Below are 27,796 nucleotides of genomic sequence, written 5' to 3' on the forward strand. Positions count from 1 at the left end.
GTTATTTATAGCCGTTTTAGGTTTTACAGCACCAATTGTGTGCCATTAAATAATAAACAACCCAACAATTAACCTAAAGCGGCAATAATAGGAATTATGTTGAAAATGATTTTTGGTAAAGATTGGGGTCAGTTAAGTTACCTGTGTCCAATCACTGCAGCCGCTCTGCTCTTCAATATGGAAACAAGGGATCCACACACATTAAACTGACAAAACTAATTATTTAATTTGTTAAAGTTTTCGGATGTTGACCCCTCCCTCGTGTGCGGAATCCTTATCACACTAATGGAAGAGCAAACCAGGGGACTCTGCACGTGACATTTCCTTTAGAGTGTTTGCATGTTTTTATCCTGCTGCAAATATGTGGAATGTATTTCTATGTTTCTGCTGTGATAAAAGGCATCAAAATACATGGAATTTCTAAAACTTCTACAGTGCAATTTGTTTTGAGAAACTTAACTCCAACTATGATTACATAATACCAGGGCGTGATTGCACTTATTTCTTTTCTTGACGACGGGAAAGGTAAAGACTTGGTTTAGCGTCAGTCAGACATTGCACATTGATTAGACTTGAGTAGAAGTGTGTACACGTAGCAACATCCACCATCACATGACCAGAAACAGCAGAATCCATCTTGATCAGAGACACAAGCAAAGGTTAGCATCAATATATGCAGCTGTGTTTTAACTTTATTTTGGAGGTATGCACAAAGATATACAGAGCCTTGAGTCCAGTTGTTATTTTTTTTTTTTATATTGCATACGGCTTTGTAGATTGCTGAAATCTGAAGAAGGAAAGCACAAAGATAAGGTCTTGGAGGGAACCAGTTCCCCATGCACGTTTATAAGTAGCTTCTTTTGTAACAAGAACGCCAAAGGAAAAATAAATAAAAATGCAGTGTGAAAAGAAGACCACAAGGACAACCTGTGTCTGTGGAATAGGAAGGTGGAGTCAGTCAGGAAAATAAGAGACGTTCTTGCATCTGCTCATTCAAGTCCAAAGGTGCTCGTCTCTTCAACTGCTATCAACAACTTTTCGTTTAACATGGAGTACGATGGGTATGGTGGAAGATCCAGGCGATTGAAGCATGTGTGTGCCCTGTGTGAGGGAGAAAACAAGTGAGTGCTTAGTATGTAAGAAACAAGATAGAGGAAGACATTAGTAATAAGTTAAAGCCCTAGGGCCTGATTCATTAAGGATCTTAACTTGAAAAACTTCTTATTTCAGTCTCCTGGAAAAAACCATGTTACAATGCAAGGGGTGCAAACTAGTTTTCTGTTTTGCACATAAGTTAAATAGTGACTGTTTTTTCAGGTAGCACACAAATATCAACTTTAAATTTCAGTGTACAAATAAGCTATCAAGTATTTGTGTGCTACATGAAAAAACTGTCAGTATTTAGCTTATGTGCAAAACAGAATGCTAATTTGCACCCCTTGAATTGTAACATGGTTTTGTCCAGGAGACTAAAATACGAAGTTTCTCAAGTTAAGATCCTTACTGAATCAGGCCCCTGGTAATTTTTAAGAAAGATTTAAGATTGTCACCGATAACTATCTAAGGTTTTCCTCTGATGTTTCAGCATCAGACAAAAAAAATATAACAACTGCCATCTCTGAATAAATTTCCCACACTAAGCACTATCAACAGCAACAACATCCACAGCAGATAAGGTCTTTTCATTCTAGAGAGGAGGCAGTGCTGAAATAAATATTTCCTACATGTGTTATCATTTCAGTGTCACTGAATGCGTTGAAAGATAAAACAGTTCAGGACTGCGGTGTCTGGCTTGGCCCGGGCTGCAAGTTACCAGAGATCTATTGGTGGGCATCAAGCTTTTGTGAATGTACATTATATATGTGTGTGCACTACATAAACTATTTTATTCTTAACCCTACAATGGTCCTGTTTGAGCTGATAACTATTGATGAGCTCATCAAAGACCCATGCAGCACTTTATGCTGTCGCAATAATTGTTTAAACCATATTAGATTAGGCTACCAATGCACACAGCTACCCTCAGAATACAGTTTGGAGTTGATTTTTTTGCATATCATTTAGTAAACAAGTATCTGGGTTTAGGTTAACCTGAGATGTTTTGGAAATAAGTAACTGACCATATGTAGGCTATAAGACTACCCAGCAATAATCAATATGCTCTTGTGCTTATCACACATTTTCGCTTTAATGTCATTTTTTTAATATTCATTTTTCATATAGGTAAATTGATCACTTTCTGAAAAAGCTGGTTCCAATCAAATGCAAATACAACTCAAAACACAAACGTTTTATATTAAGCAGTTCAACAGATGAATCACCTGTCAAATGCACAAAGCAGGACAGTATGAGAATCAATGAATAACATTTAATAAGCCATCATTTTATAATCTAAACATGTCACATTACCTTGGAAGAGATGTTATTTTCCCCCATTTTTCTATACAAAAACGCCTGAGTCCGTTGCTTCCTCTTAGTGCTGCAAATCCTTCATATGGTACGCTAGATGTTCCTGTGACAAACTGTAAGAGTCGTAACCTCTGCTCATTGTTAAATCTCTCCACAGCTGCCCAGAACCAACGGATGACAATGTGCCCATCGTGGTACCCTAGAAGAACAGACATGATATTGCAGACTGCATTTACAGACTAACAGACCGGACACAGTGCTTTATTTTAGCCTTGTGCATTTTAGAGCAGCGGCAGGGCAATGTTTCTTACATAGGTCCATTGTTAGTAAGGTTAAAATAATGGCTCAGGTCCATCAAGTTTTACTTTTCAGAAATGTTATCTGTGTTGATCCTCGGGAAGACATAACCCCCAGTGCCATTGTTGCCAATTTAGCCTCAAAGAGAGCACCCCCATAATGACATGTAATCATTATATCTACAGATACCATTTCTTGTAAGAAAGGCATACAATCCATTTTTGTTAGTAAAAGAACCCTTTCTATACTGATTGTGAAACCTTCTTTTTTCCAGCAATTGATCACCTTTGTACCCAATGGCCGGTACTGTGCTACTACTCAGCTTTCTGTAAACTACCGTGTCCCTTTCCAACTCAATCATGCCCACTGTATTCCATTTAATGTTGAAGTATCATAGGTATTATCATGGTGTAGTTGCAAAACATCGTATTATCTTTAATCTTCATTTCATGGCCCAGTTTTACATTTTGTTGAAATCCTTCTGTCCTGAGTTATGTTAATAAGTCTATGTAGCTTAGTATCAACAGAAAATACAGACACTTTCGAGGCTACTTACTGTACATTAGTAAAGAGATTGAAAAGGACAGGACCCAGTACTGATTTATATGGTACTCCACAAATAACTTCAGTCCAGCCTGAATATGTCCTATATTTATTTACCAGCAAGTTCACAGGTCAATAATCTATTTTATTTTTAAAAAGTGTTACCACTGACCTCAGATATAATTCTACATATTAATTAGGTCACCTTTAATGTGCAAAGGGGAAGTATCCTGTTGCAGCAATTTACCTCTGCACTGATATCCCCAATATCTACCAATCTGGAATATTTGCAGGACTAAGCTCCCTGAACTCCTCCTTCCACCCCTTCTCCAAAGTGTGATCTTGCTAAGGACCCTGCTCTCTTGTGTCTTCACCCACTTCTACACAGGCCCAAGCAAGTATATGTTACATATGTAAACCATACTTTCCAAATTTCAAAACTTCTCCCACAGGGAGATCAAGTGGGAGAAATCATGTGACAGGGGGAAGGAGGGGTGTGTGGTGACATTGTTGCATCCCCATAGCCCTGCCCCCACTATAAAATGCTGAAATTTGCGGCATTGAACAGCGGGGGCGGGGCTTACGTCATGATTAAGCCCCGCCCCCGCCATTCAATGCTGTGAATTTCTGCGAATCCGGGAGGTTTGCCTACTCTTCCTGGAGTCCGGGAGGACTCCCCAAAATTCGGGAGCCTCCCGGGAATTCCGGGAGAGTAGGCAAGTATGACGTAAACAAAGAGATTTTTTTATTTGCTTACATATGAAAATACAGGTATTTATGGTTACCCAACAATTGGTAAGGTGCATTTTGTGTATCCTGACAGTAATACTTTACCTCCTCGGTATTCTGTATTATTGCGCCAGTCATTTAGGTCTATTTCTGCAGTCCCCGCGATGACTAATTCCAGCTCTCTAGCGTCATACACTGACACAAGTCTGGAGTCTACAACCTGAAACATATATGCATGCACTTGTTTTAAATGATCATATAGCAACAATAATGTATTAGTGAATATCGAACATGGGGTGCAGAAAACCCATTCTCCTCTCCCTCCTTATTTTGGGGCTGTAGGGCCAGTTTCACTTTTGATTGGGCCTTGCTGCTACTCCCATGATCATATTTACTAGTGTAAGTTGAGAAAATGTCATCATTTTTATAACACTTAATTTATACTTCATGGGGTTATTACTGATGCCAAAAAGACATCTAAAAACAAAACTACAATTTTTTCGTTTTTCCCCCTCTTTGAAGGGAAGACACACCTTTCATAAATACAAGTTACTCTTCTTTTATGTTTCAAGCAATGCTCGGTAAAAGCTGCTGGCATATAATATTCAACACACAGACATTGCTCTTTATGAATGTGATTATCAGATCTAGGAGAAACAATAGGGCTAATCTGTACTTTTTTTTAATATACTCTTCTTTGTTTCGGTGCTTGTTGAAATATTATAATATTCTGCTTCTAAATCTATACTTTAATTTAACAAGTGTTAACAAACAGAGACTTCTAAATTGTGCTGTACTTCTACATTGTTACAAATATTTACAGCACCATCTTGTGGTCTGACTTGTTTGCAACATTTTTAACATAAAGAGGAAATGACAAAACATCACTTTTTTTAATGCCAAAAGCAGCCTGATCTACCACGTAACGTTGAACTGTTTATATGATTTTTGTGTGGATTAAATGTGTTTTTTAATTTCAAAGATGAATGAAAACTTGTTTGTGAACGTTTACATTGAACACCATTTATTTGTAGCTCACATCCTTCGTTAAATATGATGGTTTAAATGGCATTCACTTTTAAGGACAGCTTTAAAATCTTATGATCACAATGAGAAACTTCTATATAACATTTGTGAAGTTGTTGGAAAATGAAAAATCGCTAAATAAATTTGTTTAATTACCTTTAAACAGAACCGTTGCTTTTGTGAATTCAGCAAGCTGACTTACCTCATAAAAGCCACGGACCAGGGCTTCAGTCTGCTGAACGACCCCTCGCTCCACTCGCCACTTCACCATTTTCTCTATATATTCTTTCTTATTTTTTTCTGTAACTTGTATGTTTGCACCCCCTGACTTCAGCTCTCTCTCTGTGACCTGTTAGAAGCAGAAACACCAGGTAGGGTTATGTTGTGTTAGACTGCATGCTGAGCACAGGAGACACTTACTGGCAATCAGCTAATATGCTGGAACACCTTTTGAAAGTATATTATTATTTTGAAGCACACTATTACATGCACATGTGGGCATAGTTACTTTGTTTATAACATAGTTGCCTACTCTCCCGGAATGTCCAGGAGACTCCCGGATTCCCGGGAGAGCAGGGCAACCTCCCGGTTCCTGGCTACATCGTTACTTAAGAGACGGGGGCGAGGCTTAGGACGAGATTCTCTCGTCATTGTGGCCCCCGTCCTCTGCCATAATAGGCTGTAAATTGTGATGACAGTTTAGGGGGTGGGGGCCAAATGACACTATTCACCAAGCCCCACCCCCACATGCCCACATCCCCCCGGATCTCCCGGAGGCCAACTTGCTAAAGTTGGCAAGTATGGTGTATAAAATTATTTTGAGTATGCAGTGAATATGAGAGATGACAGGAAACGGTACATTAACCAGTTTTTGAGTCAGTCCTGATTAGCAAAAGCACTGTAAAGCTACATACCCACTGGTGTGTGAGATGCATTAATTAACAATAGTAAAAGCGCATATCAAATGTATACAAGCTTGATATGCATTACACTAGCGTTTTAGAGATGATCGCACCTTTTCGAATGTGTTTTAATGTAGCAAGCACACTGCATTCAAAAATGTGAAAAATACATCTCAACGCAATAATGCAATGTAAGTAAAAACACAAATGGAGGTGGACTCACTTGGAACAATGATTTATTTGTGACACATCCATTAACAATGCATGTAAAATGTTTTCAGCAAACACAAGCGGTTTTGTAGGGTGTGTATCCTAAAAGTGTGTGTCTGTGTATGATGACGTCTACAACATGAATGTTCAGTCTCAACACAAACCTGGGACATTCCCTTTCGTTACACCTCAATAAAAGGGTTAAATAGGATCTGTCTTTTCCATCATCATGTCCTTTTTGCATTGTGTATTACGTGTGACCTACAAATAACTTAGGGGTATTTACCAGCACCAATCACTACAGGCACAGAGGATCCTCTTTCTAACCCTGGTAAGTCTTCATATATGAAAATGTAACTTTTTAGGCTTATTTGCCTTCATTGTAAAATGTGGATGAAATTGTATATATCCTTGTTAGTAACTGCAAGATATTGTCCTATTAATGTTAGAAGTGGCTTAGTGTGACTTCCTGCTATGTTCTTGAATTTGTTTACTGGCAGGATGTTTGTCATTTCTCTAAAACGTTCTCACTTTACAAACCAAAATGTTATTATATTTAGTATTTAAAGCAGCAATCCCACATAGAATGTTTTTTTTTAAATAGCAAGTACCTTTTAAGCATGCATCATTTTTTTTAGCTGTCCTTCTACAAATCAGCATCTCCTTTTCAAAATCTCTCTGGCTGTTGCTGAAAATATCAAGGGGGTGGTCTTACATTACACAAAGCAGACAGAACTCAGATGGGCATTCCAAAGCCTTTCTGCTGACTGCCATGGGATTGTGATTGCCATGGTAGTTCAGGACACTCTGTAGAATTATAAATAATAAACTGCCACAGTGATCAAGGATCAGGAGCTGGCTGTCAAATTTTAGCCGAGGGTGCGAGACTCGGCTTAGCCAGCCTATTAGGAACATTTTAAAGAAAAAAAGACACAGGTCAAGATAGCCCATTATGGGATTATTGGACCGACCCGAGCGGTGGAGACCCCCCTGCCCCCCAGCCCGGCCAGACCCTGGTTTTAGTGACTATATCTGTTACAGTCTGTAGATGAAGCTAACTGCATTTTAGTTCCATATGGTCTTTTAATACTCTCTGGCTATTTTATATCCATCCCCAGTATGTTCACTGCAAGCTAAACACATTGAAAGCTGACTTCAAAATAGTGATCTATTGATAAATATAATGACTTATATATCCTCACTCACTGCATGCTGGACAGACCCTTGTTTTATTTCCATCCCATCCAGTCTAAATGACTAATTGGAGGTCTGCTTATACTGCATTAATTTCTGTTGTAGCGGGACAAGGCAACATACGTCAGGTTCTTGCACATCCACCTGTGAGTACATATTCTTTAACTGTTTTAAAGGGGGGAAAATCCTTTGATTACAGTCACAAATTAACTGGCCAGCTACCTTGAATATGTCACGAGCCGCGGCGGTATTTACAGCCGTCGCGACTCGCTTCCTGGTCTCTCCTGCATCCCGGCCATCACCTTGATGACCGGGACATCACTTCCGGGCAAGACCCGACCGTTGCCAAGGCAACGGTCGGACTCTTCATCTCAGCGCCACGTCCCGGCAATGAGAAGAAGCCGGGCGCGTGCGCAAAGCCCCCCTTGCTAGCCTGCGGGCTAAGTAGCAATTATTAAGAGCAGCTGCTGGGCAGTGATTGTGTTAGAGCTAGGCTCTAATTGGCCACATGTAGTATTTAAGGCAGGGAGGGCTTAGCCTCCCTGCCGGTTATAGCGTCTGTGTAGTGCACTAGTTCTGACCTGCTCTCAGTGTCTGTTGGATTGCTGTTGTGACCTTTTGCTGCTTACTGGATTTTACCTTCTTGCCTGTGTCCCTGGTCATTTGGCCTGTACCTCGGATTCTGCTGACCTGCCCGTGACCCTGACCCTTTGGCGTGTTTCTGAATATTCTTTTCTGTAAGTGACCCCTGACCTCGGCTTGTTCTCTGGATACGCTGTCTGCCATTACTCTCCATTCCTGGGTTCTCCGCAGCCGGTACACATCTCACGCCCTTCCGTTTGTCTGCAACCAAGTCTTTCCCCACCACTAGGGGCAACAGTGAACACCAGACTTTCGGAGCAGACTGCGGGTTTTGTGGTACTGGCTGCTGGAGTTCCTAACAGACTAACTCTTATTTTCTCTCTTTGCTCCTTAGTGATTAAAGTCCCTGTCTCTGCAATAAAGTAACTATTAATACTAGAAAACTAAATCCTCGTCAATAAAGGGGAGCACCACCTATAAACATGCAGAGTGCCTGCCCCAGGAATCAGTCCTGAGAAGTGCATGCAAGTATAAGTGGCTTTCTAGTTTTGACAAATGATCAATGTATACTTGACCATGCTGATAAACTTGCTTGCTCGACAATTGTGTTAGGTGGGCTATAGTAATTTCATTATGGCTATTTATGTTCTTTCTAATCAGAGCTTCTCCTGCAACTGAGTGGTGGTAGGCCATATAACAAGAACACATTAGATCAGTGTTTCCCAAACCCTAGTCCTCAAGTACCCCTAACAGTGCAGGTTTTGTATATCCCCTTGCTGGTGCACAGGTGTAATCATTACTGACTGACACATTGAAACAGATCCACATATGGTATAATTATTTCTCTTGTCACCTGGAAAACCTGCACTGTTAGGGGTACTTGAGGACTGGGTTTGGGAAACACTGCATTAGATGAATGTAACAATAATCTCACCAATTATCTATCTTCCAACAAGTCTCTTTCCCCCTGGATTCACTGTGTTTGTCTCCTGACTTATCTTTATATTTTAGTTAGGTGTGAGAAGGTTGAAACTTATCTTCCCAAAAGAAGCCATTAAGCCTATACTGTTGTTGCAAGATCTATACTGTCATGGCGGTGATTTGTATGAAAAACATACATGCAGTTTTTGACCACAGAGTGGGTGATGGGGTCACCTCTAAGCTACTCCAGTGTTGCTTTTGTACTGTGCTTTAGATCATTGTCCTGTCTAGCTTCAGTTTTTCAGCAGAGGGCAACAGGTTTTTTTGTCCAGGATTTGTCTATAATGTGCACCCTTCATGTTTACATTGATCCCTACTGGGACCCCCACTCTGTTCTTAAAAGGGCAGCTCTACTGAGCATCAGCTGTCTGACCCATGTGCAGATTAGAAGTGTCAGAAAAGGCCCTCGCCTCTGCTCTTTTTGGAAGGTTGCAGGGGCCTCAGGCAGGGTTCTTAGGGTGTCAGGTGGGAAGCTGGGGCCTTAGACTTTATCTGTGTGTGTGGAGTTTGTATGTTCTCCTCCAGGGCCTCCGGTTTCCCCCCACACTCCAAAAACATACTAGTAAGTTAATTGACTGCTATCAAAAGTGACCCTAGTCTGTGTGTATGTTAGGGAATTTAGACTGTAAGCTCCATTGGGGCAGGGACTGATGTGAGTGAGTTCTCTGTACAGACCAGCGGAATAAGTGGCTATATAAATAAATGATGATGATGAGGACGATTAAGGACTGGCAGGGTGAACTGGCAATGAAGGGCCCCATTCTTCTCTGGACCCCTACACCCCTTGCACCAATGATAGTTCCACCACTGCTGACAGGTTTGGCAGTCCCTTTCACTGAAATGCATGCACATAACATGATGCCTCCATACCTCACAATAGGGATGGTGTTACATAGCCGGTGTACAATGCTGATTGCATCATAGATACCATTTAGCATGTAGGACAAAGCAGTTCCACTTAAGCCACACTGAGAGAGATAACTTCAATTTGGACAAACATGAGATTTATAGCCAGAAGGAGGACGGTGCAACACATATATACACATGATCAAAATGTCATAACTGCACTAGTTCAAAATAAATGTGATGCATTTTGATGGCACTTAATAATTTATATATTTGAAGTGTATGATTTTAAGTTTCCTGCTTAGATGCTATCAATAAATAAGTACAGTATGCACTGTAGTAGCGTTCATATGCAATATTAACCATACATGTTGGTGGTAAAAAAAGACAGAGAAGTAAACTGTAAAGTATATCATCTTGTTCTGTTGGGCAAATGGTTCACGGCAGTTTATTTTTCACCGCTTGAGCCTTTCCTATGCCATGTCTGTCCTCCTATGCCATGCCTGACCTCCAATGCCATGCCTGACCTCCAATGCCATGCCTGTCCTCCAATGCCATGTCTGTCCTCCAATGCCATGTCTGTCCTCCAATGCCATGTCTGTCCTCCTATGCCATGTCTGTCCTCCTATGCCATGTCTGTCCTCCAATGCCATGTCTGTCCTCCTATGCCATGTCTGTCCTCCAATGCCATGTCTGTCCTCCAATGCCATGCCTGACCTCCAATGCCATGTCTGTCCTCCAATGCCATGTCTGTCCTCCAATGCCATGTCTGTCCTCCTATGCCATGTCTGTCCTCCAATGCCATGCTTGTCCTTCTATGCCTTGTCTGTCCTCCTATGCCATGTCTGTCCTCCTATGCCATGTCTGTCCTCCAATGCCATGTCTGTACTCCAATGCCATGTCTGTCCTCCTATGCCATGTCTGACCTCCAATGCCATGTCTGACCTCCTATGCCATGTCTGTCCTCCTATGCCATGTCTGTCCTCCAATGCCATGTCTGTCCTCCTATGCCATGTCTGTCCTCCTATGCCATGTCTCTCCTCCTATGCCATGTCTGTCCTCCAATGCCATGTCTGTCCTCCAATGCAATGTCTGTCCTCCTATGCCATGTCTGTCCTCCAATGCCATGTCTGTCCTCCAATGCCATGTCTGTCCTCCTATGCCATGTCTGTCCTCCTATGCCATTTCTGACCTCCTATGCCATGTCTGACCTCCTATGCCATGTCTGACCTCCTATGCCATGTCTGTCCTCCTCTGCCATGTCTGTCCTCCTATGCCATGTCTGTCCTTTGTCGTTTCTATGCTAGGTCAGACCTAATGTTAGACAAGTCTTTCATCTGTGTTGGCACAAAGATTAAAAAATATCTACTGGCCAACATTCCCAAATGCACCGAACGTAGAAGTTTAGGTCTGCAAATGATTTCACTCTCAGCCTTATTGATACACGTCGTCCAGTTTGTCTATAAAAGTTATATGATTTCGAGACGGTTCAGGTGAAAACATTTGATACGTTTTCATGGTTATATTTAATTCCTCATCATCACTATTTGTTTATATAGCGCCACTAATTCCGCAGCGCTGTACAGAGAACTCACTCACATCAGTCCCTTACCCATTGGAGCTTACAATCTAAATTCCCTTATACACACACAGACAGACACACAGACAAGGGTCAATTTGAGAGCAGCCAATTAACCTACCAGTATGTTTTTGGAGTGTGGGAGGAAACCGGAGCACCCGGAGGAAACCCACGCAAACACGGGGGGGAAAATACAAACTTCTCACAGATAAGGCCATGGTCAGGAATTGAACTCATGACCGCAGTGCTGTGAGGCAGAAGTGCTAACCACTTAGTCATCGTGCTGCCCCCATTTATTTAATTAAAAAGGTTTGACTAGTAGTCTGTAAAATAACACAATACAAGCTTTGTCAACCATTTTAGATATCAGAAATGTCACAAATTATATACACAGTACACTTATTTTATGGACTCATTTAACATAATATTAAAATTACCTGACCAAACACTTCCTCATTTACTGTGAATGTCAGGTCCAATATGTCTGTGATGTCATTGTCCTTCATCCATTGTAAACTCTGGTGGAACTCTTCATCCAAGTATTCCAGATCACTGAGATCACAGGGACTAGACAAACATGGATATAAGTAATGAACATGGATTGAAATGAAATTATGTAAAGGCCATATATGTAAAGGCAATATACTGGAGCTGCTAAAAACATTACAATACAACAAAACTTAGTGTTAATCCATCATTAGCATTCACAGAATTCCCACCCCCCAGGATCAAAATGTTTATTTGACAATTTACTTACAGGTATCTTAATTAGTTAAAATGTTTGTTATTCTTCCTCCATGTGATTAGATCTGAGGTGTAATGATAGAGGTAAAGTACTTATTAATGTAACTTTGATAAGCTATGAAGATGCTAGGCAATTGATAAAAAATACTGCTAAAATACAGATAAATGTATTACATTAAAGGAATACACTAAAATTTTAAATATTTATTAGATAATGTGTGTTTGTAGACATGAAGGTTGTGACAATAAATATTAAGTAAATTCCTAAGCAGTGAAGAGGCTGGGTAATTAATGATAATACTACTAAAATATGGAAATATATTAAATTGAAGAAATACATTGAAATTGACCACAGTTTTGGAAATAATCTTTGTTTCTTGGTGAAAGTAATTCTAGAAACTCAAAAAATAGTGGTTATACAGAATTCAGTTCCAAAATGCCATGTGTTTACTCACAGTCTGAGAAGGGCTTTATAGAACGGTCGTGTGAAGAAGGCATCCAGGAGATACTGGTGAATAAGGGCAAGGCCAAGGATACGCCCACTAAACCGGAACCTGGAGAACAAGAGAAATTAATATAAGGAAATACACTTAATGATGAGTTAATTTACATCTTTCAAATTTGTTTAGGGATCTCAGAAGTTTAAGAGAACAATTGCAAATCCGAAGCAGCCTGCAATAGGATTTCTATGAGGAAACTTTGTTGCAGAGGTGGATATACTAAGATACTGTATATTTAGTTATAATTGTATGTTGTTCTGCCATGTAAGTTTTCTATTTAGTTCTTTTTTTCTTTTGTCCCAAGTTTTTTTCATTATATATATTTTTTTTCACAATCCCATAACATTAGGCTATAACAATCAAAACCAAACCCACGCAGGGGTAATAGCAGTGTCATAAGTTCATGCATATATTGTCAAAACACCTCGTGCATCAGCAAATATTAACAGGTAAGGATCTAATTTCAGATATATTTAAAGAGTATACAAACATATCAGTAGTTGACATGCAACACAGGAATAGTCTCCCCATGCGACCTGCCCACAACTAGCATACAATGAGGCATCGAAATAACAATAATAATAATAATAATAATAATAATAATAATAATAATAATAGTGGCTGGGTGCCTGCCCCGGATATAATACTCTCAAGAGAGGTCCACCTCCCTCAATCCCTCTGTAACATAAGGAGATATTCTCCATCTATACCAGATCTTCTCATACTTGTCAAGCAAATTTCTGCTAGTGTACATGAATCGCTCATGACCAACTGTGACATTAACCAGATCAATCCAATCCTTCAAGGCCGTACCCTCGGGGTTCATCGACTTCCTTGCAATGACCACCCTTGCCAACATAAGTAAAGTAGTAATGAGTAGTCTAATAATCGTATTATACAGGGACCCACCTCCCTCCAAAAGGAAGACAACAATGGGCATTTCCAGAGCATGTGCCAAAAGTCTCCCCTCACACTCCCACACTTGGGATACAGGACCAATTGTCATCACTAAATTTAGAAAGAGGAGTAAAATACGCTCTATGCAGAAGGAAAATCTGGACCTGACGAAATCTGACAAGCAGCAATCTGACACGGACTGTTCAAAATAGTATCCCAGGTTTTAACGTTAATTTCCCCCAGATCAACTTCCCATAGATGTCCTAGTCCCGGCAAGCCGTCCCCACACCAGCCCCTTCCAACAGAATTGAATATATGGATGAAATTTGGTGCCTCGAGCCAAACCTTTTGTCCCATATTTACTAACTGTTCTGCTTCATTTTCTTCTCCAGGTGACAAGTGAATTATTCAGATGTTATATGAATGCAGTCAGATGTATATAATTTATGGATTTACACACACACACACACACACAAGGGCATGACCAGTGACAGTTAATTCAAATTGAAAGGATAATAATTGACATGCTATGCTTTGCTGCTTGAGATGTTTGCCTACTCACTAAGAGGTGTGGAATCCAATATTCATCTGAACTTTCAGTGTAGCATATCTGTTTTACTTTTGTTGTAAATGGTTAACCAGTATCTTCTATCATGAATCATTTCACCTGGTATACAATAGTAAGCTGCTGTTTTTCCTACTTAATTTTCCTACCTAATTTTCCAGTTGCAATAAACCAAGCTAAATTTATTTACTTTACATCAATTAATGGTACTAAAAACTGACGTATGCCATTTTTTTAATGCATGATAAACAAAAGTAAAATGCATATGACCACACTGCTTTATAATGTGTGTTTGGTATGTGTTTGATATACATTTACATGCATTTACAATGCGTTCCATCTGGGTTTATTAAACATGCGCCTGTGACAAAACAGAAGTTGTTATCTTGTTTAAGCCAATCTAAACTCCTATTAACCGTGTCTTATTGCATTTACACTGTACTCCTATTGAGGAGAGTTTTAGTTGCACTGAAATGGAACAAGAAACATTAAAAAAATGAACCACAGAGGGGATGAAACACATGAAAAAAGCCACAAAGATGTACGACTGTACGGTGTAATTTAGATTTACATGTTAAATGTCTCATTCCAACTTTTGGTTGAAAGGAGGCCAGAGTCCTCAAAACAACCCTGTTGTCATGAAAGACCAAGAAGGGAGCTCTGCAGGAGAGTGCTGTCAACTCTGAAACACGTCTTGCTTAAGAAATTGTCAACAAAAAAGCAACTTTCCAAGTGAGAAGTTTGAAGGAAATAGATTCCAGTGGTCCAAATGGCGGTTTCTGTAATTTAGTTAGGGCGGCTGAACATGTAGGACTCCCTGGAGAAAAGTCTGTACCTCTGGTAGCAGAGCCAGACACCTCTGAAAATAAATTGACAGGGCCGACACCTGTACCTTAAGGGATGCCAGCCGCAAGCAAGAAGAGGTTGACACACTTTTCTGCTCACACCAACCTATATACGTCTTCCAGACATGATGGTAATTTCTAGAAGATGTTGGTTTTCTAGCCTTTTCTCATTGTTTGAATGACCCTATTCCAAAGGCCCTTATGTCGGAGGATTAAGGTTTCAACCTCCAGGCCATCAAAGCCAACCGTGCTAGGTCCTGATGAAAAAACGGACCCTGGCTGAGCAGATCTATCCTGAGAGGAAGCTTCCAAGGTGCGTCCATTGTCATTGCAAGAAGATCCACGTACCACGGTCTTCTTGGCCAATCGGGTGCCAGAAGAATGAACTTGGCTTCTTTTTGCCTGATCTTCTTCAATACCCGGGGTAACATGGGTATTGGGGAGGAAAACCTAAACCAACCCAAACCTCCAAGGAACCGTCATGGCATCCACTTGGTAAGCTTGGGGATCCCGTGACCTGGCACAATACTTGGTTGACTTTGCAATTCAACATTGAGGCCATTATGTCCACCTCTCCAATCAGTGAGAAAACCTCCGGGTGGAAGGACAACTCTCCCGAGTGAATGGCATGGCGTCTCAGGTAATCTGCATCCCAGTTGTCCACTCCTGGTATGAATACCACTGAGATGGCAGGAACCCACTGTTCTGACCACTCCATGATCTTGGCCACCTTCTTCATGGCCAGAAGACTTCTGGTTCCCCCTTGGTGGTTGATATATGCCATTGTCGGATTGATTCCAAATGGATCTGTTTCTCAATCGGGACTGTGCTTGGACCAACGCCCTGAAGACTGCCCTTAACATTGATTGTGTCACACTCTGTTCCCCGGGTATCACCACCCGAGCCTCTAAACACGGACTTTCACTTTAAATCTCTTTTCTTAGTACAGGCTGTCAGCTATGCCTTGTACCTATGATTACCTCACCTGCGTGTTAGTCAGTTCTGCTATTGGTCAGCCTCCTTTTATAAGGCCCCTCCTTTCATTGCTGGTTCTTCAAGTCATACCTGACCTAATTCTGATGCCCCCCTGTGTTCCACATCTCTGTGGTAAGCTGTGCTTCATCGCTGCTGTGTGTCTGGACTCCGCTGATCTCTGTGCACCTGTTCCGCTTACCTGTGGTAATCGCTGTGATCAACATCAACTGCCTGCTCGGCCGGCACCACTGACTACTGCTGCTGTGTTCCACATCTCTGTGGTAAGCTGTGCTTCATCACTGCTGTGTGTCTGGACTCTGCTGACCTCTGCGCACCTGTTCCACTACCGTGGTAATCGTTATGAACAAAGCCCGCTATTCATCCTGTCTACACCGCTGACTACTGTTGTTTCATTCGACATCCCCGTGGTAAGCTGTGGATCATTGTTGCTGTATGTACCCGACTCTGCTGACCTCAGTGTACCTGCCGTGGGAACAACGCTCTACCCTATCAATTTTGTTGTCTAGTGCTGGCTTGTTTTACATCTCCGTAGTGAGAAGTGATACATTGCTGCTGCATATCTGGATTTCATTGATTTGTTCATCTCCAGAACTTCATTGAACTTTGTATTACGTTCCACTCCTTAGTGGTATAAGTGGTGACTTTGCTTATTAGGCATTCAGTCTGCATTATTGAACTTTACTGATGGTTCCTACTCTCTGTATATTGTCGTGATCATCATCTACAGTTTATTCAACCTACAGTGAACTTTGTATTATATTTTATAATAAAGTGGTAATCCTTATTATCACCATTTGATGTCCGAATTGGATTTCTTCTGCTATTCAATCTGTTCTCCATCTGTCTCACTGGGAACTTCCCTGGAGGGCCGCCACCTGCAGGGTGGAAGCCGCTGAAGCCCAAATTCCCTTGCGGGAGTCTCTGGTGAATACCTTCCACCTTGTTAGACTCCGCACCTCTAGAGATCTCACTCATCTATTCGTGAGCTAACCTGACAGATGCGCAACTTCTTCTCCTCTCTGTCCAGAGGCACTGCAGTCGGAGATTCAAAGTCACCACCCCCCAGCCTGACAGGCTAGCATCCGTGGTCACAATGGTCCAATCCCATTTTGACCACGGAGAACTGGGCTTCTAAGTGGGGATTCAGCCTGTTCCATTTGGAAAAGAGCTTGTGCTAGAAGAGGCGGGAATGAAATCTCGCAAATTGCACAGTCTCGAAGCACGACACCATGTGTCCCTTCATCTTTATGCACTGAAGGATGGATACATGCTGCAGGGACAGCTTAGCTTTTATCTGTTGTTGCATGGTCTGGATCTTTTCTGGGGGCAAAAAAAGACTCTCTGGCAACTGGTGTCAAACAAGAGGCCCAGGAAAACCATGTGTTGAGTAGGCTCTAGGCTGGACTTTTTGTGAACAACGCTGAACACTGCTGTTAGAAAAATTTGAATAAAACAAATAAAATCTAAGTTAAAGAAATACGTGCCTACTCCAAAAGCACCAAGATAAAAACTAATATATCTGGCCAGAGGGCCCATATAGGGGAGGGGAGCAGGCCAAACACATCTTTTTAGTACCTAAACCCACACAGCGCCCTCCACACCCCATGGTGGGCAGTGTCCCCCAACCGTATGTGTAAGTGAAATATATATATATATATATATATATATATATATATATATATATATATATATACACACATGTATATATATGTAACCAACCCAAGTGGTATAAACAGAAATACATTATTACATGTGTGCCTTTCAAAATACACCATTTCTACCTGGGCACAATTACAATTTCAATTTAATTTCCAATATATATGTTCTACTTGTTGTTACGCTGTTATCTGTTTTTTAATTTTTTTAATGTTAATGTACAAATTTAACATCAATCAATTCAATATAAGTATTTGCAAATTGAAAATAAGCAGGAAGAACATCAGCAGCAGACCATTGTCTACTGGGTGAAAGTTTTCTGGATTGTATATTATTGTGTACTCTACAAATACCTGCATATCCATAAACATACTGTAGGTCCATGTGGGATTTATCAACAGATGGGTTGTCATCAGCAAGTGCTAAAGTGTGCTTCAGCAACAGCATATCAAGTAAACTACAGGATAAAATACTATGAATGAGCGTATTTTGAATAAAGTGTCTCTGTGAACAGCAGCCAATATTTCTGGAAAGTCGTAGAGAAAATATAAAGTGCTAATTATGTGCTTTTTGAGTTAATGAGCCAATCTGGCTTTCCAGATGTTGAAAAAATATTTATTACTTTAAGGTCAATGGGCTCTAACCACCAGGTAATTTTCTTGAACTCAGTGCGCAGACTGTGGACTATAGATCCTGCTGTAACAACTAATGATGACATATGAGCTTTGGGGCAATTAAACCTCATTGGGTTGAAAAATGTTCATAAACTGACATACTGACTTAATTAGTGAGCATAAGACCATCAGGTGAATAACGTGTTGTTATTGGGAACACTGGTAGGTTTGTGTTTGTCGCACAGCTGTTTCTTACTGTCAGGTATTGCTAGATGTGGAGTTCACATGTTCCCCTATAGAAAAGCATTTTGTGTGCTCTAAAATGGAGTAAGGAGTAACAACTAAAGTTGTGTTAGTCTTGCATTAAATGTTTTTTACATTTGTTTTACAGACTTAGCAGCCATGTTATAATATTCTTTTTTTTATTCCATCAATACCTAGTTCCTATCACAGTATAAATGCGTGAAACAGGATCAGAGCATTATTACACAGTGGAAATAGATCATACTTTCATGCCTGGGTTTAATTATCCATTATCTTTTAAAAATACACTAGTGTTGTATATATGTATATATATATATATATATATATATATATATATATATATACACACACACACAGTTCATAGAGGAAGCCCACGGAACCTACAAGATTTGAAGACTATTTGCATTGAAGAATGGGGCAGAATCACACCTGAGCAATGCATGCGACTAGTTTCTCCATACAAGAGGCGTCTTGAAGCTGTCATTACCAACAAAAGCTTTTGTACAAAATATTAAATAAATTTCAGCCCCTGTAAATAATAGATGTGTAGGCAGGAAACATGAGAAAAAAGGAAAACACAAGGAAAGATTGCGATGACTTATAAGAGAGCTTATAATGTAGAGGGGAGGGGCATAGACAAAGAGGGTGACAATGAGTGCGAGAGGTAGTGGGGGGCGGTGGGGGATGAGTTAGGAAGAGGTCTCGTAGGCTTTGATGAAAAGATTAGTTTTTTATGGCGTGTTTGAGATTTTGGAGACTTGTGGATATTCTGACTGGGAGTGAGTTCCGAAGTCTGTAGCAGTACGGGAAAAGTCTTGGAGGTGGGAGTGGATGAGGTAATCAGTGAGGAGGGGAGGCAGCAGTTGCTGGAAGAGTAGAGAGGGCGGGGGCGAGTGTGATTGGAGATGAGGTTGGAGAGGAGGTAGAGACGAGTGTCTGAGGGCTTTATAGCTGAGGGTGAGGATTTTGAACTGGGATCTGAAGGAAACTAACTGGCAGGGAGGGGAGGCAAATGCAAAGCAACGAGAGAGTAAAATAAGTTGAGCAGCGGCGCTGGATTGAATTGAGGAGAAGCTGGTGAGAGGAAGGCCAGAGAGGAGGAGGTTGCATTAGTTAAGACAAGAGATAACGAGAGAGTGGATGAGAGTTTTGGTTGCCTCTAAGGTTATAAACGGTCTGATCCTGCAGATGTTGTGAAGGTGAAAATGACAGGATTGGGAGGGAGACTGAATGTGGGGAGTAAAGGAAAGGGAGAAGTCCAGGATGACACCCAGTCAGCGGATGTGAGGAGCAAAGGAGAGAGTAGTGTTGTCAACAGATAGAGAGAGGATGATAGGGACCCTGGAGGGAGAGAAGACAATGAGTTTCATTTTGGACATGTTATCTTTGAGAAAGTGCTGGGACATCCAAGAGGAGATAACATGTAGACAACTGGAGATGCGAGAGAGGAGGAAAAAGGAGAGGTTAGGGGAGGAGAGGTGCATTTGGGTATCATTGGCGTACAGGTGGTATTAGAGTCCAAAGGAGCTGACAAAAGCACTAAAGCAAGGAAATGTACACAGGAGAGAAGGGGGCAGAATACAGACCCTTGGGGAATTCTGACAGGTAGATGAAGTAGATGAGGAGAGGTGGAGTCAGGGGTAGAGATGGAGAAAAGTAAACAGGTTAAAAATCTGAAGATGGAAAGACACATTAAAGTACATTTGTCAACCGCCGGCAAAATGGTTGTCTCTGGAGTAATAATTTTTTAATTGGAAATTCATGATATTATTGAAACCAAATATTATTTTGTATTTTAATGTCATTGAGTGTTTTAATTTTGTATGTATCCTTACATTTATATAATTTCCTGCTATAGGTTATTTCTAGATCCCTTTAGTGAAATAACTTTTATTTTGATTTCTATTGATGTATTTGTTATTTACATTCTTAGCACATGCACCTATGTATAATTTGTTCCCTACATTTTGCTGCTCTTCAGATGGCCTAATGATAGGTATGCCACAGATTCCAGTTGATGTTTTGCTCTGGATGTTTTACAATCAGAGTGTCACTCACCGGAGTGTGAGTGCCTCCACTCTGGCACGTGGTTCTCCATCTTTCCCGCTTACACCTGTGTTGAACCGCGGCTGTCCGCCATCCTGTCGCACTGCGCATGCGCAGGTCCCTTTAACAACTACACCTGACCACTAATGTGATTGATGGATCAATCACCTCACCCTACTTAAGGCACCTGCAGCCTTAGGTAGGGGCCTGATCTTGGAGTCTCATTCCCAGTGATTCTCTATAGGTGTCTGCAGTTTCCAAGCCGCTTCCAGCTCTACTCGTGTCTGCAGTTTCCAAGCTGCTTCCAGCTCTACTCGTGTCTGCAGTTTCCAAGCTGCTTCCAGCTCTACTCATGTCTGCAGTTTCCAAGCTGTTTCCTGCTCTACTCACCGGCGGTTCCCATACCCGCTGCAGCGTGTCTACTCAGCTGATCGTCTGCAGTTTCCAAGCTGCTTCCTGCTCTACTCACTGGCAGTTCCCATACCCGCTACAGCGTGTCTACTCAGCTGATCGTCTACAGTTTCCAAGCTGTTCCCTGCTCTACTCAACAGCGGTTCCCATACCCGCTACAGCGTGTCTACTCAGCTAATCGCTTCTTCAGCTTCCCAGCTGATTCCTGCTCTACTTGGTATGCATAACCACTATTGACTATTATTGTTTACTTGCATACCTATTGAACTATACGTGACTACTGCACTAAGGTACAGTTACCTATGATAGACTGTCTATGCTACATTGCCTGTTTACCCGGACAAGCTTCTCAATCAGCTGCGGTATGCTCTCATCATATTGACTTTGTTGTTACTTGCATATCCACGCTGACCCGCTTCTCCACGCTGCAGAGCCAGCTACTATATTGACAGACTATTCATTGTACTTACCTACTTGTGTTGTACAAAACTCATTTCTACTCGCGTTGTTTCCACACAGCTACAGTTTGCCGTTTCCACACCACTCTCCTGCACCTGGACAAGTCCTCATTCCTCCTCACAGCAGTAGTACAACTTGCTACATGCAGACCACTGACTCTCCTGCTACCTACCTACACCTGGACATTCCTCATCACAGCGGTGGTACAACTTGCTATACGCAGACCACCGACTACCCCGCTACCTACCTGCACCAGTACAACTCTTTCCATCACAGCGGTGGTACAACTTGCTATACGCAGACCACCGACTACCCTACTACCTACCTGCACCAGTACAACTCTTCCCATCACAGCGGTGGTACAACTTGCTATACGCAGACCACAGACTACCCCGCTACCTACCTGCACCAGTACAACTCTTCCCATCACAGCGGTGGTACAACTTGCTATACGCAGACCACCGACTACCCTACTACCTACCTGCACCAGTACAACTCTTCCCATCACAGCGGTGGTACAACTTGCTATACGCAGACCACCGACTACCCTACTACCTACCTGCACCAGGACAACCTCCTCATCACTACAGTGGTACAACTTGCTGTACGCAGACCACTGACTCCTCCACGAGCTACCTTCACCTACTCACGTCCTCTCATCTCGTCTGAAGCTATATCGCTTCTTCTCTACAGTTCCAAGTCGCTGACCTTCCACCATCAACAGCTGCAAGTCATTGACTTCATAAGACATTCTCTACTTTCCTGCTGTTATCTTCATTCCAATCATTCACCTAACTGCCCTGAGGTCCGTGGTCAACACCGCCCCTCTGTCAGTTATAACATCAGGTGAAACTCGGGTATAAACTCCTAGTGCCCGTGACAGTAAGATCAGGCCATGACAGACCCAGGATTGGAACCAACAGCTAGGGAGATGCTGCAGCATCTGGTCACTCGGGTAGAACAACAGGGTATTCGGCAGCAACACTTGTTCCAGTGTTTCCAGACTCTGGCCGCCCGAGGAGATCCTCCACAAAATGTTTCAGCGACTGTTGAACCTCCAGCGTCTTCTCCTTCCCCAGTGCCATCCCAGGTGTCTACTGCTTCCACGCTACACCTGCCTACTCTCTCAAAATATGATAGAGATCCCAAGACCTGTAGAGGTTTTCTAAATCAGTGCTCTCTCCATTTCGAGCTTCAACCTCACCATTTTGCCACTCACCGTGCCAAGATCGCCTACCTCATTTCTCTGTTTTCCGGACAGGCTCTTGCGTGGGCCTCCCCTCTGTGGGAGAGAAATGACCCCCTATTGGAGGATAGTGCACTCTTCATTTCCACGTTTCGCAAAATTTTCGATGAACCTGGCCGCGTTGTCTCTGCGGCTTCCAGCATTCTCCGACAACGCCAAGGATCACACTCTGTGGCCCAGTACGTCATTCAGTTTCGGATACTCGCCTCTGAACTACAGTGGAACACCGAGGCCCTGATAGCTGCCTTCTGGCAGAGTCTGACGGATAAGATCAAAGACGCACTGACCACACAAGAGTTACCCTCCTCCTTGGACGATGTAATTTCCCTATGTCATAGGGTAGACATGAGATTCCGTGAGAGGGACTCTGAAAGAACAAGCACCTCTAAGGGGTTCACTCGTCCATCACCTCAAGTTCGTCATCTTCCCCCTCCAGTGGAACCCATGGAGGTAGGACGCTCTAAGTTAACATCTAAAGAGAGGGATCGACGAATACAAAATAGACTCTCCATCTATTGTGCTGACCCTACTCACAGCCTGAACTCATGCCCTAAGAAGTCGGGAAATGCCAGGCCCTAACCAGTTCTGGAGAGGTAAGGTTAGGGTCCCTGGACTCCTCTTCATCTTCTATGGATTCCAAAGTGTGTGCATTTGATGTTACAATCTTCTCAGCCACCAAATCTTTTATCTCTCAAGCACTTCTGGATTCCGGCGCTGCCGGCAACTTTATCTCCAGTGCTCTAGTTAACCAGTGGTCCTTACCAGTGGTCCCGTTAAAAACCGCCATAGCGGTCACCGCTATAGACGGTTCTCATATCATTAATTGACTTATCACTCACTGTACGACTCCTTTGACCCTCCAAATTGGAGCCTTACACCGAGAGAAAATCTCTTTGCTGGTCCTTCCTGCTACTACTAGTCCCATCGTTCTTGGCCTTCCATGGCTTCAGCTTCATTCACCACAAGTTGATTGGAGTACTCCCCAAGTCACATCCTTGGGCCCGGATTGTCATCATAGATGCCTAACCCGAGTGGTACCACTCAAAATCAACAGATCGTCTTTAACACCTGGTCCTCTGGGCCTTCCTCCACAGTATGCCCCGTTCGCTGACGTGTGCGATAAGGCGCAATCTGAACGCCTGCCACCTCATCGGGCATGGGATTGTCCCATAGATCTACTACCTGGCAAAAACCCCCCTAGGGGCCGTGTATACCCTCTCTCGCTACCAGAGACACAGGCTATGTCAGAGTATATCAAGGACAACCTTCATCGCGGGTTCATTCGACCTTCCAGCTCTCCCGCTGGAGCGGGCTTCTTTTTCGCGAAGAAGAAAGATGGGACCTTAAGACCCTGCATTGATTATCGGGGGCTCAATGCCATAACCGTGAAAAACCGGTACCCGATTCTTCTTATCACCAAACTCTTCGATTGTATTAAAGGTGCTCGGAGATTTTTACCAAACTTGATCTCTGTGGCGCTTACAACCTAATCCGGATCAAGTCAGGCGACGAATGGAAGACAGCATTCAACACCAGGGATGGGCATTACGAATACCTAGTTATGCCCTTTGGACTGTGTAACGCCCCTGCTGTCTTCCAAGGATTCGTGAACGAGATCTTCCGGGACCTATTATACGTGTGCGTTGTAGTCTATCTGGACGACATTTTAATCTTCTCTCAAGATCTTGTCTCCCACCATCAACATGTGGCAGAAGTTCTCTCCAGACTGCGGAAGAACCTCCTATTCTGCAAATTCGAAAAATGCTCCTTCGAATTATCCCAAATTCCATTCTTGGGATACATCGTGTCCGGAGTAGGTCTGGAGATGGACCCTGACAAAGTTAATGCCATCCTATTTTGTCCTCAGCCAACTACCCTCAGGGCTATACAACGCTTCCTGGGTTTTGCAAATTATTACAGACGCTTTATCTTGAACTTCTCCTCTATTGCCTCTCCTATTGTGGCCCTGACCAGGAAGGGTGCCAATACTAAACACTGGTCCTCCGAGGCCCTTCAAGCTTTCCAAAGCCTTAAAGAGGCCTTTTCCACCGCTCCTATTCTGCGGCAGCCTGATGTGAACCTTCCCTTCTTTCTCGAGGTAGATGCCTCCAATGTCGGACTAGGGGCCATTCTCTCCCAAAGATCTGAGCAACAGAAGTTCCATCCTTGCGCTTTCTACTCCCGGGGTCTTCTACCCACGGAAAAAAACTACACCATCGGTGACAAGGAACTGTTAGCTATAAAAGTCGCATTGGAGGAGTGGAGATATCTTCTGGAGGGGGCTCGTTACCCTGTAACCATCTTTACAGACCATAAAAATCTCCTCTATTTACAAACAGCTCAATGCTTAAACCCTCGACAGGCGAGATGGTCACTCTTCTTTTCCCGCTTCGAGCTCATCATTACGTTCAAACCAGCTGCAAAGAACAAAAAAGCAGACGCTTTATCCCGGGCGTTTGCACCGCCCTCTGACATCACGGATTGTTCCGACCATCCTATACTGGATCCCAAATGTGTGACTTTGGCCATTTCTTCCACCAATGGGCTACCGTTTGGGAAAACCCTCGTTCCGCCATCTCTTCGTAAGAGAATATTGTCATGGTACCATTCTTCACGCTTCTCTGGACATTCTGGTGAACGAAAGACTTTTGAGATCCTTTCCAGGAGTTATTGGTGGCCTTCTATCAGAAAGGATGCCAGAGAGTTTGTGGCCGCTTGTGAGATTTGCTCTCAATTTAAGTCTTCCCGCAGAACACCAGAGGGATTGCTCCAACCACTACCTATCCCTACCAAACCATGGACCCATATAAGTTTGGACTTTGTCACCAAACTTCCTCTCAGCAAGATATTTAATACCATCTGGGTAGTGGTGGATAGATTCTCCAAGATGGTTCACTTCGTCCCTTTAACTGGATTACCATCTTCTTCTACCTTGGCTGACCATTTTATTAAAGAGATCTTTCGGATTCATGGCTGTCCCTCCGAGATTGTGTCTGATAGAGGAGTACAGTTCGTCTCCAGATTCTGGCGAGCCCTTTGCAAGACCTTGGGTATCCGACTCTCTCTATCATCTTCCTACCACCCTCAATCAAACGGACTGACCGAAAGAGTCAATCAAGACCTTGAGACCTTCATAAGAATCTTCTCCTCAGCCAACCAAGATAATTGGGTAGATTTACTCCCGTGGGCTGAGTTTGCCCACAATAACATGTACCATGGATCTTCAACTAAAACTCCTTTTTTCGTGGTTTACGGCCACCATCCGTCTCTCCCAGAGTTTCCTGCCCTTCCTCCCACCCAAGCTCCTGCGGTGGAGAAACTTTGTAAAAACTTCAAAACCATCTGGAATCAGGTGAGATCCTCCCTGAGAAAGGCATCAACCAGATACAAATTCTTCACAGATAAAAAGAGGCGAGCCATTCCACCACTCAAGATTAGAGACCGTGTATGGCTTTCTACAAAAAATATCCGCCTGAAGGTTCCGTCCATGAAGTTTGCGCCACACTTCATCGGACCATACAAGATCACTCAATTCATAAATCCTGTATGCTTCAAGCTACTATTACCAAAGAACCTCCGGATCTCCAATGCCTTCCATGTCTCACTGCTCAAACCTCTTATTATTAATCGCTTTTCTGCTCCTCCTTCTGTACCTAAACCAGTACAGATTCATCAAGAAGAGGAGTTCGAGATATCTCAAATTCTGGATGCCAAAATTTTGCGAGGAACTCTCCGATTCCTTGTTCATTGGAAGGGCTTTGGTCCAGAAGAACGCTCCTGGATTCGCGCTGTTGACCTCAACGCTCCAGGCCTGCTTAAAAAATTCTACCAAAAATTTCCGGGCAAACCCGGTTCCAAGTGTTCTGTGCCCACATTTAAAAGGGGTGGTACTGTCACTCATCGGAGTGTGAGTGCCTCCACTCTGGCACGTGGTTCTCCATCTTTCCCGCTTACACCTGTGTTGAACCGCGGCCGTCCTCCATCCTGTCGCACTGCGCATGCGCAGGTCCCTTTAACAACTACACCTGACCACTAATGTGATTGATGGATCAATCACCTCACCCTACTTAAGGCACCTGCAGCCTTAGGTAGGGGCCTGATCTTGGAGTCTCATTCCCAGTGATTCTCTATAGGTGTCTGCAGTTTCCAAGCTGCTTCCAGCTCTACTCGTGTCTGCAGTTTCCAAGCTGCTTCCAGCTCTACTCGTGTCTGCAGTTTCCAAGCTGCTTCCAGCTCTACTCGTGTCTGCAGTTTCCAAGCTGCTTCCAGCTCTACTCGTGTCTGCAGTTTCCAAGCTGCTTCCAGCTCTACTCACCGGCAGTTCCCACACCCGTTACAGCGTGTCTACTCAGCTGATCGTCTGCAGTTTCCAAGCTGCTTCCTGCTCTACTCACTGGCGGTTCCCATACCCGCTACAGCATTACTACTCAGCTGATCGTCTGCAGTTTCCAAGCTGCTTCCTGCTCTACTCACCGGCAGTTCCCACACCCGTTACAGCGTGTCTACTCAGCTGATCGTCTGCAGTTTCCAAGCTGCTTCCTGCTCTACTCACTGGCGGTTCCCATACCCGCTACAGCGTGTCTACTCAGCTGATCGTCTACAGTTTCCAAGCTGTTCCCTGCTCTACTCAACGGCGGTTCCCATACCCGCTACAGCGTGTCTACTCAGCTGATCGCTTCTTCAGCTTCCCAGCTGATTCCTGCTCTACTTGGTATGCATAACCACTATTGACTATTATTGTTTACTTGCATACTTATTGAACTATATGTGACTACTGCACTAAGGTACAGTTACCTATGATAGACTGTCTATGCTACATTGCCTGTTTACCCGGACAAGCTTCTCACTCAGCTGCGGTATGCTCTCATCATATTGACTTTGTTGTTACTTGCATATCCGCGCTAACCCGCTTCTCCACGCTGCAGAGCCAGCTACTATATTGACAGACTATTCATTGTACTTACCTACTTGTGTTGTACAGAACTCATTTCTACTCGCTCTGTTTCCACACAGCTACAGTTTGCCGTTTCCACACCACTCTCCTGCACCTGGACAAGTCCTCATTCCTCCTCACAGCAGTGGTACAACTTGCTACACGCAGACCACTGACTCTCCTGCTACCTACCTACATCTGGACATTCCTCATCACAGCGGTGGTACAACTTGCTATACGCAGACCACCGACTACCCCGCTACCTACCTGCACCAGTACAACTCTTCCCATCACAGCGGTGGTACAACTTGCTATACGCAGA

The 27,796-nt window shown here is 43.0% G+C and overlaps 1 protein-coding gene across 3 annotated transcripts in view; it reads right to left on the reverse strand.

The window, feature by feature from the left end:
• Positions 1 to 201: 201 nt before the first annotated feature.
• Positions 202 to 27,796, reverse strand: part of HECW1 (HECT, C2 and WW domain containing E3 ubiquitin protein ligase 1) — a 328,294-nt gene continuing 300,699 nt past the window's right edge. For all 3 annotated transcript variants that reach the window (XM_075212536.1, XM_075212534.1, XM_075212535.1), the window contains 6 exons: positions 12,498 to 12,596; positions 11,736 to 11,865; positions 5,207 to 5,353; positions 4,084 to 4,198; positions 2,410 to 2,608; positions 202 to 1,101 (listed from right to left, as the gene is read on the reverse strand). In XM_075212536.1, the coding sequence (XP_075068637.1) occupies positions 990 to 1,101; positions 2,410 to 2,608; positions 4,084 to 4,198; positions 5,207 to 5,353; positions 11,736 to 11,865; positions 12,498 to 12,596 (802 nt within the window). In that variant the 3' untranslated portion in view covers positions 202 to 989. The remainder of the gene's footprint in view (positions 1,102 to 2,409; positions 2,609 to 4,083; positions 4,199 to 5,206; positions 5,354 to 11,735; positions 11,866 to 12,497; positions 12,597 to 27,796) is intronic.

This window comes from Mixophyes fleayi, chromosome 5, assembly GCF_038048845.1.
Source record: "Mixophyes fleayi isolate aMixFle1 chromosome 5, aMixFle1.hap1, whole genome shotgun sequence".
NCBI classification, from domain to species: Eukaryota; Metazoa; Chordata; class Amphibia; order Anura; family Limnodynastidae; genus Mixophyes; species Mixophyes fleayi.